This window comes from Pogona vitticeps, chromosome 4 (genome assembly GCF_051106095.1).
Source record: "Pogona vitticeps strain Pit_001003342236 chromosome 4, PviZW2.1, whole genome shotgun sequence".
NCBI classification, from domain to species: Eukaryota; Metazoa; Chordata; class Lepidosauria; order Squamata; family Agamidae; genus Pogona; species Pogona vitticeps.
Genome location: NC_135786.1, coordinates 62,760,619 through 62,778,785, shown reverse-complemented (window position 1 = coordinate 62,778,785; position 18,167 = coordinate 62,760,619). Strand labels below are relative to the sequence as shown.

Sequence of the window (18,167 nt, the reverse complement as noted above, 5' to 3'; positions counted from 1 at the left end):
TATTGATTTTCAGCACCAAGTTCTCTCTCTTATTCAGTAACTCAGCTAGAAAAATGGAATCTGGGAAGATGCATTAATTTTCTTTTTGCTTGTTTTTGTCTTTATCATTCTCCTCTGTTGTAAATCTTCAGAGGATACTCCATTCATCTCATTAGCTTTTATTTCCAAATAAGAATGCATACAAACACTGTGTGCTACTCTTTCTTTTCCCCACCACCCCACCCCCCAAACCCTTTTTGGTGTTAATTATGCTTTTCATGTGAATCCAATAATCTTCTTGGCAAGCAGTGATGTGGGGGTGGGGTTTGCACATTAAAGGATCCACAGAACTTGCCAAGACGGGTGAGATTTATAGAAAGCGTGAACATGCTTTTTGCATGTTGCAACAACATCCTTGTTTGGGGACTGACTGAGAACTGAGATGTAGTGGGCATCTTTCGTTCTTTCTCTCTTGTGGGCATGCTCAGCCGGAAGTCTCACCCAGCAATGGCAGACAAAACCATTGTTCTTGTATTTCCAGACAAGCACACATATGAAATCCAGTCTCTCACTTGCTGCTTGGCCTAACCAGGCATGTCAGCTGCCGATCAGTGACTGATTGATGGCCTCAGTTGGGTCTACTGAAGGAGAGGCGGGTACCAACCAACAAGCTGGATGAATCACCATGAAAGAGAGATGTCTCTCTCTCCCTGTCGTCCCACCACCACCACCATCCTGCTTCTGAAACTACTCTGAGAAAAACTGGGATCACCGCTGTCTCTGGAATGGATTCTATTTCTTCCGAGCCCCCCTCCCCACACCCTCACTTGGCTGCAGTATGAGGTGTTCCCATGATAGCCATCTGGCAGACTGGAGCGCTGCTGAGGAAGTCAGCTGGTTTGTGGGTGAGGCGCCCCAGTGAGTCTGGCTTGTGAGCTTGTGCTTCCAACTTTTCGGTGCAGACAGGGAGTGGTGAGTAAGGAACTCCAGAGTGAAACACTGGGGGTGAGGTGTGTGCGTGTGGAGGAGGAGGAAGATATGTTCTCTCCCTTCCAGGACAAAGCCACCCACTGTGTGGGCCCTGAGGACATGTCTGCGTGTATAATTGCATGCCTGCATATTTATGTGTGTGCTCAGAGATGTGCACACACATCTATCCACTTCAGTCTGTGAGCGGCAGACATTCAGAGTGCATCTTTCATGCTGCTACAGCAGTGTGCAACATACAACAATACTTTTCACAGTGTTGTTCTCTGGGGTAATTCCACAGGAGAAATTACAATGTTCACATACATTGTTTTGAGTAAAACAGCACTAACAACACTGTGCTTTGAGGGCAATGTCTTCTATTTTACCTTCCTTTAATTTTATTTTATTGCCAACTTTTGTCTACAAAATTTATTAAGAAGGTGTGATAGTTTGCAGGAAACTATCAAGACAATGTGCCACAACACTCTAGTCCCTTTGCCTTCCCTCAACAAGAGAATAATATTTGCTTCAGCATTTTAATACTTCCATTTATACTACATTCTTTCTGTTGCTACATGGCATTAAAAATTGTCCAGATGCCTGCTAAGCTTCTTCCTTACAAGCAGGTGAGTAAAGGGGGTGGGTGGGTTCAGAGCTATTCATGGCCCTAATTAGCAGCCACTTTTCTTCAGAATGAGGGAAATAGGAATGTTTCCCCCCAAGCTAACTGGGCCCCAGAAATGAATTGGAGGCAAACAAGCCAGGGGATAAAGGGGTAGGCGGGTGTTTTCCTGCCTCAGTTGGCAACTGTTTCCCTAATAAAAAGAGAAACACACTTGAGGAGGGGGCTGAAGACCCTAATTAGGAGGAAGGGGATTAGAATAGTGAAAAGGGGGCTTCTTTCTCTCTCTGGCATGTATACAGGATCCCTGAGTAAATAGAAAGAAAGAGCTTTTGGAGAGTGCATGGAGGCAACATGGGAAGGTACAGCTCCCATCACAGATATAGTTCAACTGCCACCACCACTTAGAGAGAAGATGGCCTAATTTAACAATTGTTGGGGGAGGCAGTACTCCTTTTGATCATCAAACATCAATACACTTGTGCCACAACCTTAGTCACTCTGAATTGGTGGTTTGGGTGGTATTGGCGGTTTGGGACCCTTCAGAACAGTAATGTATATGCATTTGGGATCTTGGAAAATACTGCATGATGTCTTCTGTTTACAGAACGAAGGCCTTGGGATTTAGACTGCTTCTGCACTGGAGCCAGAAATCATCTGGGGTGTGAGGAAAGGTAACTGTGCAAGCAGCTCCATTATTCTGTGAGGTATCCTTCTCACATGGTGACATAAACTGGTTGTGAAATTGTTCACATAACCCGTTACAAAACAGATTTCTTGACAGACACCCTGCTAAAGGGGAGAACCCATGTGTACAATTGCATTGCTACATATAGTTTCTCCAGTCTGGATTCTAGTCTATATGTTTAAGTGCACATATTCGTCAAGAAGCGGTCTCTGTGGCCATTCAGGTGACTTGAGCTTTCACCTTCCCACCCACACCAACTGTGTCATACTCACCGGCGAGCATGGAAAATAGTGGAATGAACAGAGAGACAAATGCAACATTCATCTTAGTATCAAAAGTCCACTGCAATTCCCTTTGCAGCTTCCAGTGGAAAAACAGTGATTTGTTAGTGGTAGAAGCCACTTATTTGGATGCAGTCTTCAGAAAGCAAGAGAATAGCAGGATGCAATGAATCCAAAAGGGTCAATTGTGATCGCAGAACATGTTTGTTAATGCAACTATTACTTACACCCATTAGAATAGCTGTCTTAGTCTGTTGTAGCAAAAAGAGTGGAGAATCTTGTGATATCTTGAAGATTTTATTTATCATAAGATGAGTTGTATTCCACAACGGTTTGTGTCATAATAAAGTGTGTTAGTCTTTCACAACACTATTAATTATTATAGCTGACAATTGTTTTATTTATTTTATTTTAATTTTATTTTATTTAACTTATATGCCGCCCACACTACCCAAAGGTCTCTGGGCAGCTAACAACATTTAAAATACAATAAAAAAGCAAAATAATTAAAATGCAATTAAAAATATATACTCTAAAAATTGCCATCGGACCCACAGCTGATATTATTTCAATTAAAAGCCTTCTGGAACAGGAAGGTTTTGACCTGGCGCCGAAATGTCATCAGTGTGGGCGCCAGACGAATCTCAGTCGGGAGGGCATTCCATAATCTGGGGGCAGCTTCCAAAAAGGCCCTTTCTCTACAAGCCCTTGGAGTCTTTAAAACTTATTTGGATCATGAAATACAAAGTACCTTATACTTGTTATTTCTTTCTTGCTGTACTAGACATTGTCATGTCTACTTTTGCTCTGGGTATGGCAGCTCTAAACAATGTTATATTGCCACATATGCCACATTCTTCAGCCAATAAGGTATTTTCTTTACTTTTCCCCCTCCCCATTTATTTTATACTGAATGACCTATAGTTTTTATTTTACATCATGTTACTGATGTATTTCAACTTTCTTCATTTCACATTTTTAAAATTATCTTTTAGTCTATCTTTATTCATTGGTTTTTGTCCTTCTCCATTGGCCATCCTCTCAATTCCAGGACATTCTTAATATCCTGCAGTGAATCCATATATCAAGCACTTTTTCATAACTGCCAATGTTAAAGTCTATGTTTTGATGTCAAACAATAGGCCAAGAAGGACAAGGGCCCTTCCTCATTGTAAACAGACAGTTATCCAGATAGACTGGAAATTAAATCTCACTTCAGCACTGACAATGGCATAGCATCCTCCCTCACACCTGAAGCAAGGGTCCAAGAAAACTGTGTGTCATTCAGAGCTCTGTTCTCCAAAATGAGGGAACAGCTGGAGAATACACAAGGAGTATCTGAATGATTACAACCATTGTCTTATAGCATCTGCTGCCTGAAGCAATTGCCTAATTCTTTCCAACAGTAGGGCTGTCTATGGCTGCAAACCTATATTATCCACATCAAAGTAATTAATAATACTGTATATTAGGCAGAAGATGGGTATGGAGCTACCTTCTTTGTCTTCTAGAGCTACCTTCTTTGCTGTCTAGAAGTGGGCTGACATGATGACTGTAAGGCTCTTCAATTATTTCATGAAGATCCAGGATGTTCTGAGGACTTATTGCTAATCTTAGTGTGGGTCAGTAACTATTGTAGACTTTTGCTTACTTGAGCAAAACCTCTTGAAATGTGGTTTTAAAAACACATGTTTTTCTTCATGCCCTTAAGAGTGGGTTTCTTTTCTATGAATAGATGCCATTCTGAACCTAGGAATAAAAACTTCTGCTTTTAACATTTCAACATTGTGTCAACTGCCATGACTCAACTTCCAGGTAACTTCACCAGGATGACTGAGAATCTTCACAGATATATTTCAACATTATGCTCTTTGTATATTCTAAATAAGACTGACTGCTGCAAACTGTGCCTTTTCCACTTTGGGAAAGTTTCTGGAGTGTTGGGGCAACAATTGAAGGAAAGACAGAGCTGAGGAAGTGTCTAGTTTGCCAATGTCCTGAAGTGGCTGTCTTATTAAACCACTTAACATTTTGGCAAAAGGCTTGCTTTCGGTCCATTCCCAGTAATCACACATGCTGGAAATGGATCAAACCAGAGCAATCCTACCCACACCAAAAAAGTGAAAGCCTTCATAGAGTCCAGAAAGGTGGAGGCAGGATCATTCTGTGGACTATCTATCTATCTATCTATCTATCTATCTATCTATCTATCTATCTATCTATCTATCTATCTATCTATCTATCTATCTATCTATCTATCTATCTATCTATCTATCTATCTATCTATCTATCTATCTATCATCTATCTATCTATCTATCTATCTATCTATCTATCTATCTATCTATCTATCTATCTATCTATCTATCTATCTATCTATCTATCTATCTATCTATCTATCTATCTATCTATTTATTTATTTATTTATTTATTTATACCCCACCCATCTGGCCTATAAGACCACTCTAGGTGGCTGTGTTTGTGTCATGTGGCTGCTGTAAAAAAAGAGCAACCAACCCATCCCCACAGCAGTCGAAACAGCGGGCTACATACCTTTCTGATCACATTCTTGGTGGAAAATGATTAATACATAACAGTTAATAGCATAAAATATCAAATTTGATATTGGCTGAAATCCGATAGTAAGTTGTGACAACAGTAGACGTATTGAATGAGTGGAACTTATGGAGTTGACCTATCAGATCCCCACTGATTTAATGGGCCTACTCTAGTTATGACTTATTGGATTTCAGCCTATGTGAACTATCAAGAAATGAATTTAATAAAATTGCTCCTTTCTGTTCGCAGTTCTTCAACTTAATTTATGCCTGATCTAATTCCTTGGTTAAAGCTATCCATGTTGGTGACTACATCATTACATCTTTGGGGGGGGGGGAAATGATCAAGAATTGGTGGTTTTTAAATGTGAGGCAATTTTCTTGTGCTGAAATTTGGGCTGTTGTAAAGTCTTGCCCACTATATCTGGAAAAGACCATGACTTTGGGAAAGAGTGAAGGCAAGAGGAGAAAGGGATGACAGAGGACGTATTATTTATTTATTTATTTATTTATTTATTTAATTTATATGCCGCCCACTCTACCCAGAGTATTAATGGTATTAATGGGTTTTTAGGTTACAATAAACATATTTTAATACTTACAAAATTACTTTTCTCAATATTAATACCTAGTTTTAAGTAATACTTAGCTTTTTAAATGACATTTTAAGAGGCATTTCAACAGAATATTTTCAGACTTATGTCTTTGTCTTATCAATCTTAAGTATTCAGAAAAATTGTTTGGTGTTGCCTTTTCTGTTCTTACAAATGCTAATGCATTTTTTTTCAATATTTTTCAAATTAATATCGTTTGCTCAGACTTCACATTCTAGCCCTTAACTGCATGTGCTACAAGACATTTCTTCCATATGATCCATCAATGAAAGACGAAGCAAGAGTAGGTGTGCCAAGATAATATAAAGATAAGATGGAAATAATATATTGCAAATTATATTGAAGAGATAAAAAATGAGAGATAATTTTGAAGAAGAATGTAATGAGGAAACCGCAATTTTAGAAAGTGGAGTAAAAGCCATTTTCAATGCATTTGGCAGAAATAAATAATCAGGAATAGATGGGAATGCCCATAGAACTGCATCAAGCTACAGAGATTAAATCTATTAAAACCCTAGGAAGTATATCCCAACAACCCTGAACTATTTCTAGAAGTGAAAATAACTAAACAGAAGCTATTGTATTTTGGGCATATCAAGTGAATACATGGCTGGAAAAGACAATGATGTTGGCAAGAGTTGAAGATCTAAGGGAGATTAGAGGAAGACCAAACATGAGATGGATTGCCTCAGTAAAGGAAACCACAGCCTTTAGTTTCCAAGACCTGAAAAGGGTTGATGGTTCTGCAAGCCTGTAAAATTTTGCTAGCAGAACATCTATTCCTTTGGCGGGTTCCATTGGCTTATTTGACGTTTTCTGGCATAGGAAATCCTAAGCCTAAGGTTGGGGAACATGTAGCCCTTCAGATATTGCTGAAGGGCAACCACTATGATCCCCCATGAACAGCCATATTGGTTATGGCCAATGGAGACTGCAATTCAGTAACAACTGCAGGACCACACGTTCCCTATCCCTGTAATAGTCCTTTATACAGCAGATGATTAGTACAGGATTGCACATTAAGATACTGTACTGAAATTCCAAAAGGCAAGTTTTTGAATTTGTGTTGTACAAATCCCAAACATCTCTGAATGAAAACAAGGAAGGTATACTATTTCAATATTTTTTTTCTCCATCCCATACGGAAATTAAAATGAATTTTGAAACTTCAGACTCTCATGTGGGATGGGATTCCATTTTTGGCTGTACTCTAGCTCAGACATGCTCAAGAGACTTATACTGTGTAGAGAGCTTCCAGATGTGGGGTTACAGAAGAAGCCTTAAAGAAATGAAGTACAGTATTCAATAATAACAGTGAGAGCTCATTCAGGAGAAATATTGGAGACGTGCTCCCCTGCCTAACTGTCATGAATTCATCACATTTGCACTGCTCAAAGGCAACATATTTTTAGTCTTGTTTTTTGCCGGGACACACAAAAGGTAAATGTTCTTTAAGTTGCAGATCTATAGTGAATGCAAATCTTACAGGGAGGATTTGAGAAAACATGTTTGCAAATGTTTCTTTGATTTAAACATCAAACTTCACAGCAAAAGTAATTTAAAAGATTTTTTTGTTTGTTTACACAAGACGGTCAAACTCTTATTTTATACAATGCATTTTGTATAATGTAAGCAATTATTATAGCACTTTTTTGGCATTTTTCATTCCCACGTGGAAGACACATGGGGCCCATTGGTCAATCCATTTAACAAGAACATGTGCTTAAGGACTGGTCCAAGCTGGTGGTAAAGACTGAATGGACCCATTTGGAATATTGCAACTGGCTGTAATCCTCAAAATTAGTTCTGTCACCATATTTCAGCCTTGATATATTTGTGGTATTTCCAGATGAAGAACACAAAGGTGCAAATATGGATAGAACTGAATTCATTCCAATCTTCATGCCAATAAATACTTCCTAAGCAAATTCAGAATAATCTTCATGTCATGTCTACAACCGTAAATTTCAGGAAAAAAAACTTTTGAGGCACCCTGGAGACTGTTTTCTAGTTAGCATGAACTTCTGTAGGCTAGCTGGTTATTAGCTGTTCTGAAATACTTGATACCAGAGATTTATGGTTAAGGGGCCCTTTTTTGATAAGAGATTGTATATTTAATAGTAGTAAAATGAAGGACCCATTCCTGTTGAAGCAAGTACTTCCTATATAATGGAGGGAATCTCTGGTTGCGGAAGAGGCATCTAGGGGCAAATCTGTGTTCAGTGGCCTCCAGCAATTCTCCCCTGCCAGTATTCCACTAATCCATGTAGCCAAGACTGGGATTCCCACTTCTCCCCATGAGAGTAACCATAATGGTTATTTCACCTTTTTCAAATGTTCAAATATTTTTCAGCAAGAAGAGAAATATAGCAAACATAAAGTACTGTAATACTATTAAGGCTAACAAATTTATTTCATTGTGACCTGTGGATACATTCCACCTCTTCACCCATCCACAAACTCACAAAAGGTCACTTTGAAATAAATTGTTTAGTCTTACAAATGCCACAGTATTTTTGATTTTGTTGTTGCTGAAACAGATTAAAACAGCTACCTCTCTGCCAAATATTTTTCAGGTATGCTTTTAAGAGATTTCTAAGCAAGTGGCCATATTATGTGCCAGTTGCATGTTAAACTGCTACAGGGGGAAAGCAAGTCTTTGGTACCAGAGGTAATTACATGTTTTATTATGGTTTGAGTTTTTCTGGATTACAGCCTACATCATCATGGCTCCTTCTCCCTTCTAGCCTCAAAATATTATTGGCCAAAAGAGTCTCACAGTCATGTGTAAGATAGGGAATAGTTGCTATTTATCTTGGATGGAGGATAATTCTGGCCAATATCTAGACAGATAACAAGGTAAGTTTTCTATTGTTTTCCATCTGTTAAAACTGACAAAATAAGTCCTGCAGGTGGTATTCCAGCTGGATCTGGGGCAGATTTCTAGGAAATGGGCCTGGAATGTCCCTCAAGGGTCATTCTTGGGCTCAAGTTAGGAGTGCCCACACAAAGACCACAATGAAAAGCAAGGGGTGTCTGAAAGTGCAGATTCCAAATACTGAAAACGAAACTGCCAGTTTCATGTGGTCTTTGTGTGTGCTGCCATGCACATTAATCATTGTTTTTCTTTCAAATGTTTTATTGTACAGTTATCAAACTTATCTAAAAGTAACTGGACTTATTCATATCTTGACCACAGTGTTTGATATTTCCTGCCTTGGCAGGGGCTAGATTCAGTTCTATGATTCTATTAAAGCCCTGCACAATATTGAATGCATGAAAAGTTCTGGTTCGACAGATAACTCTAATTAAGAGCAGTGTTCATAGTTTGCATTAGAATGTTCACAGCCCCTCATGAACAGTGCCTTAGTATAATGGCCACACTCTGTCTCTTATCAGTATTATCTTCATATTGGGCTCAGAGACTGTCTTGCTCTAAGCCACTTACAATGCAGTCCTAAATTTGAGAACACCTACAAACTGAATAGGACTTTTTTCCAATAAACGTCTAGTCATCAGGCTCCAGCAAGTCCAAATTTGTAGCAGATTTAATATTTGGGCCAGCAACACACAGCTCAGATTTGCACAGAATAAGGTTTTGTTTGTTTACTAAACAGGCACATCCCGTTCTGTTCTATATATTTATTCCATGCAGCTTCCTATTTATGCCGACGATATAAATTAGAGACTCTTTAAAGGCATATAGCAAGTAATTTACATGGAATTGCAACCAAACCAGTACTCTGAATTTGTTCTTTACAAGATACACACAATGTATAAGAAGCTCTGTAGTAAATAATTTTAAGATGTTGCAGACAATTTTGTTTAATACTAAAAAGATCAGAATTCACGATCGCTGATCGGGGTAATGAGACTTCTCCTGCCATCTGTCCTATTTGAAGCTTAGCTTTTTATTTAATATGCAAACAGAGAACGGTATATTAAGGTGAAGCCATCCCCACTCTTATGCTTGACGATGTCGCTCTGTCCCAACAAGCTTCCAAAAAAAACAGAATCGCATCCGGATCGCTCTCTCTGGTCTCTTCCACTGGTTTCGCCTCCGAGGGAATCGATAGCTCGATGCTCCTGCACCGCCTTTCCGCCCCTTTGCGGCGAGGACGAGAGTTCGATTGTTCGGTGCTCTTCTTTAGGGTTGTTCATCGTTTTGCTCGATGATTAACTAAATTCCTGTGTCGCTCCTCGCGCAGGCGTAGAAGTGCCCCGGAGAGGAAGGGAGCTTGTTTCAATTAGTATTGATTCGTTGTCATCGGGACCGAGAAGCTGACCTTCAGGTCTTTGGGCTTCAGGTAACCAGCAGGGATGACTAGGAGGCGAAGCCGGATGAGGCTGCTTTTCGTTGGGTCAGAAAAGGGCCGGGACGTCGCCATGTGTTCACCATACGGCAGGGGCTGGATTTGCCACATGATCTGAAACATTTTGAAATAAGGAGTTTTGAGTTTCTAAAGCAGAGTGCATAATGCCATGCTCCTGTTGCGTGAAACGTCCAGAATTTATAGTTATCTTTCTTTAAAGCAGCCTTGAGTTCTGGACTTTTATAAGCACGACCATTGCTTTTCAGGTTTTGGATGTAGATCTGAGGTTGACATTCTTTGGCACAAAGTTTTTTTATGCCAACCCCTATAAAGAGATTGGTCTGGTTTTGCCCCAAGGCTGTGTAGAGATCTATTGTTAAATTCAGAGGTTTCTGCTTCTAGGAGTTATTTGGTTGATCCTATGTGTATCGGAACTACTAGCTCTGCACTTCTGTGTTGATGGGTGAGTGAAGACTGCTTCTTTGTTATTCTGTTCCCCCCCCCTCCAGATCTTCACCATGGAGTTCCAAGCAGTAGTGATGGCAGTTGGTGGTGGATCTCGCATGATGGATCTCACCTCAAGCATCCCTAAAGCTCTCCTTCCTGTTGGCAATAAACCCTTGATATGGTACCCACTCAATTTGCTAGAACAAGTTGGTTTTGAAGGTGAGTAACAAACATTGCAGAAGCTTAAAATATGTGGAGATAAAGGTGCATAATACTGGAAAGAGAGAGAAATGGTGTTGACATGCATTGGTGTTTGTGCCTGGGAGACTGGGAGATAGATTGGAAAATAAATAAAATAGGCAAGATTTTCTGTCTTCCAGCAAAATAAAAGCCTAATGGAAAATCCTCTTGCTGTAACTTCATATTTAGCACACAAGTTTAGCAGTGGTAATAATGTTTCTACAGTTCAGAACATAAACATGACAAGGTACTTTTAAAAAATCACAGTGGGCATATATTTTCACTAGGAATAAAACTTAATTATATGAATTACAAAGTAGTTAAATTATGCACGCTTTTCTTGGTTTTATCCATCACATGCTTTTAAGGTTGTTTGCTCACTTTATTTTCTTTGTACATGTTAGAAGCACCACCGTACAATTAAATTTTTGCACAATATAAGGCAACATCAATAACACTTGGGGCTGCTGGCATCTGATCTTCCATTTTGAGGTGCATGGAGTACACTGATGTAATAAGAAGGTGCCTTTTCCTTTCTGCACTGATAAAGAACTGTGTTAGGAAACACCATTGAATGAGTTGTACATGCTGAAAAAAGTACTGCCTGACTCACAACATTAGACTTGTTATTTGGTCATATTCTATCCTGCACTGTAAAGCTGTTGTATTCTAGTCCCCACATGCTACGCCTTAGCTTTCTCATCATTAGTAGGATATTTATATTCATATATAAATACAAATATCCCATCTCTACCAAAGAGCAAGTCTAATGTTCTGAGTCAGTCAGTACTTTTTCAGCATGGACAAATAGCAGGTGGTGTTTGCTTGCACCCTGTTTCATTTCTCTGAACCACACAGCCCATGTTTTCCATGGTATTAGAGTGGGAGCTGGAATAGGCCACAGCTATTAAGGCAGTGTTACATTTTCTCAGCTTAGCATGAATGGTCACAATTAAAACATTTTTACATATGGCTTTGTTATATACTATTCTTATGAGACTGTGAGGGTCCCTTGCTCTCAGCCAAAAATGTTTTGAGGCTAGAATAGAAAAGGAACCATGCATGTAGTTATTATATCAGCGGAATAACAGGAATGGGGAATCTGTGTCCCTAGATAATGTCAACTGTGCTGAATAGGACTGATCTGTATAATCACACCATCTCCATAACAGTATTGTGGGGCTCTGTCCCACTTGCAGTGGACACCTCCATGGATGACTAATGCTAACACTTGCATGCAAGTGCCTTAATTACAAATCTGTTGTGTCAGAATTTGCTTGGGATCTTTAACTGTTCCTTTCTTTAAGCTCCATAGCTCCTGTTTTTGCTTTTTCGAAAAAGAATGGGAGACAGGTATTCAGTGCAATGGTTTTAATGTTTTAATGTTGTGTTTTAAATTCTTTTCTTAAGTTTTATGTAGCTCCATAACCCGCCCTGGGATCCTGTGATATAAGGCAGGCAATGAATGTTTTAAATAAATAAATGTTTGATGGAACACCCCCCCCCCAAATATTGGGAACTTCTGGTGCCACAGCTGCTCTCTGTGTTGTATATACATGCAAATTATGCATAAATAATGGCCTTAACAATTAGAGGCTTGCTTAAAGTGTGAATATAAGTCCTTAATCAGGGACTTGAAGGGGTTCCCACATCTCCCCTCAACATTCTAGATAACTCTTCATGGTGCTTTTTCTTTTCTTTTCTTGGTCATTTTGAACCATGTGTTGAAAGAACATAAAGCTATGCCTGCTGGCTTGTTATATGCATAGCATGCCACTTTGAATAGAGAATGCTAATAGTGCTACTATTGTATTATTTCATATTTGGAATTGATTACGAGTTACTTCAGTGAAACTATTGTTTATCATAAAAGCCAAAATTATTTCATTTCATTTCATTTCATTGGTCAAAGCAGTTGTCACCATTTATCGAGAACTGTTGAGATCACAAAATTGTTTATAGAGGTGGGCCCATAGGAAGATTTGAGAACTTTAACAGAGGCGCATTCAGTTCGGCAGGCAAGCAAAATGATGTATAATTTTTATGACTATATTCACCTTGTCTTTTCTGCATTTTAGAGGCCATTGTGGTTACAACAAAAGACATTCAAAAAGTGCTAGATTTGGAGACAAAACTGAAGCTGGATATTGTGTGTATTGCTGAGGATGCAGATATGGGGACTGCAGACTCATTACGCCATATTCACGAGAAGATAAAGGTATTGTCTTCCTTACTGCTTTAAAAATATCTGGTTTCAGGCTAGCTATGTTACCTGAAACCATCTAGATATTGACTTTTGCTTTGCATCTTCATATACTGTAATGAACCAGCTGTATCATTTTGTTAATCTGCCATACCTGGCAATATAATTCATATGTTTCTGGGTTTTTAATTCCTCCAACATGTAACACTTAAGATTTTTGCCTGGCAGATTGCTATTCCTGGTAATCCTTGGGACAGACTTTTAAAATAATTTAGAAGATAAACAAGTGAGTCATACGTGCCCTACTGAGCTCCTTGGAAGAAGAGTGGTCATAAATACAACTAATTTGTCTATGTAGGAGATAAAATCCTAAGGCACCAGAACATAAAAACTTACATTGAACGAGTTTGTGGGTATTTCCTAACTCCAAAATAATTCCAGTGTGTTGGGTACTATAGTTAGGGTTAGTATTTTGCTTGTGATTCCAGTTTGCTTTCTGTATTTCTTGAGTCCAGTGAAAACTATAATTTCACCTAACTAACCCATGCAACTCACCTGTTGACAACCAGTGCAAGTTCCCTTGATATACTACATCTTAATTAAATGAAAAATGGTGTGGGATATTCTTGCTTTAGCATGGTTTGGACAGAAAAAGTGGCCCAATAACAAAGAGCAGTAGATTATGTTGTTTCATTTTGGCAATGCATGACAAGTCAGTGAAATTTCAGAACTTTGTTTACATCTCTGAAGTAGACATTGTTCTAGAAAACATGGCTTATAGGTATAATTATCTGTGACTTCGTCACTGAAATGTGATTCTGGAGGGCTGAAATGGCTCATCCTATTGCATGAAGATAAATTCATTGCCTATTGTTTTAAAAATAAGACTTAACCCCAAATCTAGTAAAAATTCACCACAGATGAAAAGTGTATCATTTGATAAATTCATTGTCCAATTCTGTACGTAGTTATAGGTTTGGATTGGCAGTGCATTCCAGGCTTAGTGACAGCTGTAGTGTTTTTTGGAATGGGCAGGAGCCTTTTATGTTGGCACATCTGCCCATGTGCAGACTGCTGTTAGATGTGCTGATGCAGAAGAGATGGAAAAGCAAGGGAGGAACTGAGTTATATCATATCCAAAGCTCTCTCAGTTGAGACTCACAACCACTGTGACAGCACAGTGTTAGGCCAGGGTTAGGATAGTCCTACATAATTTCCAATTTTCTTAGTCTGGGAGGGTTTTGGATTCAGCACAACCTCAGCTGGCCTATTATCACCTCAGCCAGCGCTGTGCCATCTTGACTAGTTAGGTTGCTGCAGGTGATATATTACTACAGGTGCCTGGGGAATTGTGTGAGTTGTAGTCGAAAAACACATATTGCACATATCTACTAAGTACTTTACTCACAAGTAAGTTTAGAAAGATTTGTAGCTGTAATTGTTTTGAGATTGTGATGAGATGTTTCCATTCTTATAGATCTTTGTGCACCTGTGGTATAAGGTGCCAGTGAAAGTACTGTAATTCACACTGAAGTCAGGAGATACAGGAGGCATACTGAAACCACAATCAGAATGCTAAGGCTAAAATGCTAGATTTCACCCCAGGAGCTGAAAATTGCCAAATTTTGTGAAATTGTTTCCTGGGATCTGTATTCTATCTACAAGTCCTTTAGGCAAACTCACAGTTACCACATTTATATGTGATAATAAACAATCCATGATTAATAAACCATGATCTGCATAAGAAGGGTGCTGATGTGTACAGATCAGTTGTTCCCACTTTGCTTTTTGTGTTATTAGATAAATAACAAGTAATATACACAGTTAAATATCACTTACACTCAAATTGAGGGCTGTGGTTAATTGCTTCCATATCCCAGCTAAAGGGATGTGGGGGCTACACATTATTGTGGCGCCACATAAGACACTTTTAAAGATATATTTTACATGCGTATGGACATGTCAGTTTCCATAAGATGGCGACTGAAACAATTTTCCTATGGCCTTCTGAATATGTTGTATAAATCGATTGCTTAAAGGCTCATTATGGTTCTTTGTCCTCTTATTTAGAGGTTTGCAATGAAAGGAAAGGTTAAAAAGAAGAAGCAAAGGCAAATTAAAAGAAAGGAGTAGAAAAGCCAAGAAGTGCAGTGTGGCTTATTACTAATGGAATTGGTTCAGCAACCTCTCCTATGTCATTGACACTTTGTTAAAAAGGTAAACTATGATTTATAGGGTCAACTTAGCAAATCCTTTTATGAATCTTGAAAATATTATGTGGATTTTAAGATAAGGTGCAATAAATGTTCTTTCAATATACAGACTGGGCACCACAGAACTAAGAGTGAAGCGGAAGAAACATAAAAAATTTCTAAAAATCATGGTTGAGTCCATGGACCAGGTTCCTTTGTTTAAAGCGAAATGGAAGAAAGAGTACTGTACATATTTATTCAAAAGTTGAAACTATTGTAATTGATTTTATTGCATAAACATGTAATCCTTTTGAATCTAATGCATTGCCCTGCTTGCATTTTTTAAGAATGATGTGTATGTTTCGTCCAATTAGTTTTGCTCAAGTAGTTGTATAGGAAAAGCAAATGTGAAATAATTAATAAAGCGTCTTCTGTCCTTCTAAAAAAAGGTGTGGGGGGAAACGGACGGAGATGAAATCTGAAGGTTCTTGAAGCAGGCTGGTCATCACAGAGCTGGAGATAGTGAAGAAGAAATGTCAAAGTTCCAGTCTTGTTAAGACAATGGGATGATGAAGGGCAACTCTTTGTCTAATAAGAGTGGAAGAAACATTCAGAAGCCTTCACCACCAGTTGCACTGGTCAGGGTTTCTGGAGCTGCAGTCCAAGAACACCTGGGTTACCCAAGCTTGGGACCACTGATCTAATCCATAATCCATAAAGCCAGCAGTGAAGTTTACACTTTGACCTAAGTTTGTGGACCCCATTTTACTTTAAACAAAGGAACCTGGTCTGCTCATCTACTTGTGATTTTTGGAACTTTTATGTTTGTTCTGCATTACCCCCACCTCTGTGGTACCCAGCCTGACAAAGGCCTATGCCAGGTCAATAGCTAGTTTAAGTTTGTGATTTTTAGTGGTCTAGTAAAACTATTATGGACCCTTGTCTATCTGTAGTTCTGATACTGTTTAGAAATAGCTCATGCATGTAGATGTTTTACTTGCTATAATCAGGAAGGCTTCAGCTTATTTAAACTTAGGGAACCTGTTGAAGTTATTGAATAGTAAATAGTAAAATGTGTGTATATCTGTAACAGAAACTTTTATTGGCTCAGCTGCTAGGAACAGAAAGCAATAACCATGTCAATTCTGACTTATGGTGACCCTTTTCAGGATTTTCTAGGTACAGAGTACCTAGAAGTGGTTTGCCATTCCCTTCTTTGGGATGCATCCTGAGACTGTGCCCAAGACCACACAGGCTGGCTCTTCCTGTAAGAGGCACAGCGAGGAATTGAACTCCCAACCTCTGGCTCCACAGCCAGATACCTAACTCACTGAGCTATCCAGCCAGCCAGGAACAGAGGGTGAGGAGATGGAGAATCCAGCTGTTGCTTTGGGGACACTGCATCCTGTTCATTGCATGTTCTGTTTCCTACCAGAAAGCAAGAAACAAGAAATAAATTCTACATCTCCTCGCCCTCAATAAAACAGAACTGAAGAGATTGATCTGAAACAAGAAATAAAATCATAACCTGTAATCCTGTTCATTCCATGTTCTGTTTCCTACCAAAAAGCACTGGTTGAACCTGGCAAAAGATTCAGCAGAAGTTTTAACATTAATATTGGAACAGTCGGGTTGAATGGGAAGAGCCCATGGTGTGGTTGCATAGGAAGAGAAGTGTTGTGAACTCTTCTGGATAACAAGCTTTGACTTTTAATCATTAGTATAGGAAAGAACCTCGTACAGCTAAGGGTGGTTTTGGAAGGAGTAATATGAACAAAAGCTACATAGAGCATTAGATGCAGTCAACACCTATAGCTCCTTCAGGGCGACATATAAATAACATACATAAATGTAGGATAATGTTCAGTTGCCTTTTGGGGGAGGGCTTCAGTGATGGACTTCATTAAGCAGAACTAGATGGTGCTTTTGACTGTCATTTCCAAATTTGTTGGTTATGCATGAATAATTTGACAGGAGTTTAGAATATGATACTAGGGGTATTTATATGTACTTGTGCACTGTAGCAACATTTTGCATTCCCCATGTATTTTTCATTCTATTTAACTTCTTCTCTACATTCCGTCATTAGCTATACTCTGGGCAGCAATTAAAGGCTGTTCTTCCAACTGCAGTGGAACAATTTTACATTTTTCTTCCTTGATGAGTCTTTAGCTGTGCTATTGGAAGCACCGTCTAAGACACAGTGAAGCCGTTTTTATACTGTAGGGTGCTATTCTCCCTAATGTTTTTGCTGCAAAATAAAGACACTTCAGGTGGTCTATCTGATTTCTCCTAATTTCTTCAAAGCAATCCCCACCCCCAAAAAATACACTAGAAATAATGGAAAGAGAAAAGTAAGTTCTCAGAACGGCTAAACAAAGACCATGATTCCAGAGTTGATTTGGTATGTAGCACTTTTGGAATCACATTGTGGAAAGTGTGATGTCATAGCAGTGGTCTGTATGCTGCTGAGGGTCACTGATCCGTGTAGTCTTGGACAGAGCGGCTTAGTGCTTCACTTCCTCTGTTGAAAAATCCCCTTTCCAAACACATGAAGTAAGAAGGTTCACTGTAACAGCTGGGAGGCAGAATATGAATCTTTTCTCATATGCTGTAGTCGATGAGAACTTGGTGACCATGGAAAGAAAAACTTCAGATTTGTAATAGATATTTTGGGAGTGTTGGTATATTTAAAAGAGTTCTGAAATTCATCTATGAGAAGAAAAATGAGATTTTTATGTCTATCACTAAGGAGTTAATTTTGAAATAAATAAGCAAAGTATTGCATTTTCTTGAAGGCTTCTCAGCAGGCATGCTTTATTGAGACTGAAAGGGTGTTGTCTGTGTGTTAATGCTGTAGTGTGTCTAAAACACTAGCAAAAACAGTTTTGCCTCACCTCTCTTGACCGGACCATGGAGACTCCTCTGCTTTGCATGTGATGGTAACACATACGTTAATACAAAAATAAAAATAAGTTGTTCACGGGGTTGGCAATGGAATCCCAGAATCAAAAAATCTAGAATTCAGTTTTGATAATGGAACATACTGTATGTGAAAATGCA

At 38.9% G+C, this 18,167-nt stretch overlaps 1 protein-coding gene across 1 annotated transcript in view; it reads left to right on the top strand.

The window, feature by feature from the left end:
• The first annotated feature begins 9,802 nt into the window (after positions 1–9,802).
• The window catches only part of EIF2B3 (eukaryotic translation initiation factor 2B subunit gamma), a 94,796-nt gene continuing 86,431 nt past the window's right edge, over positions 9,803–18,167 (top strand). Inside the window, exons 1-3 of the mRNA XM_020783330.3 lie at positions 9,803–10,016; positions 10,532–10,688; positions 12,788–12,927. Of these exons, the coding sequence (XP_020638989.3) occupies positions 10,541–10,688; positions 12,788–12,927 (288 nt within the window). The 5' untranslated portion in view covers positions 9,803–10,016; positions 10,532–10,540. The remainder of the gene's footprint in view (positions 10,017–10,531; positions 10,689–12,787; positions 12,928–18,167) is intronic.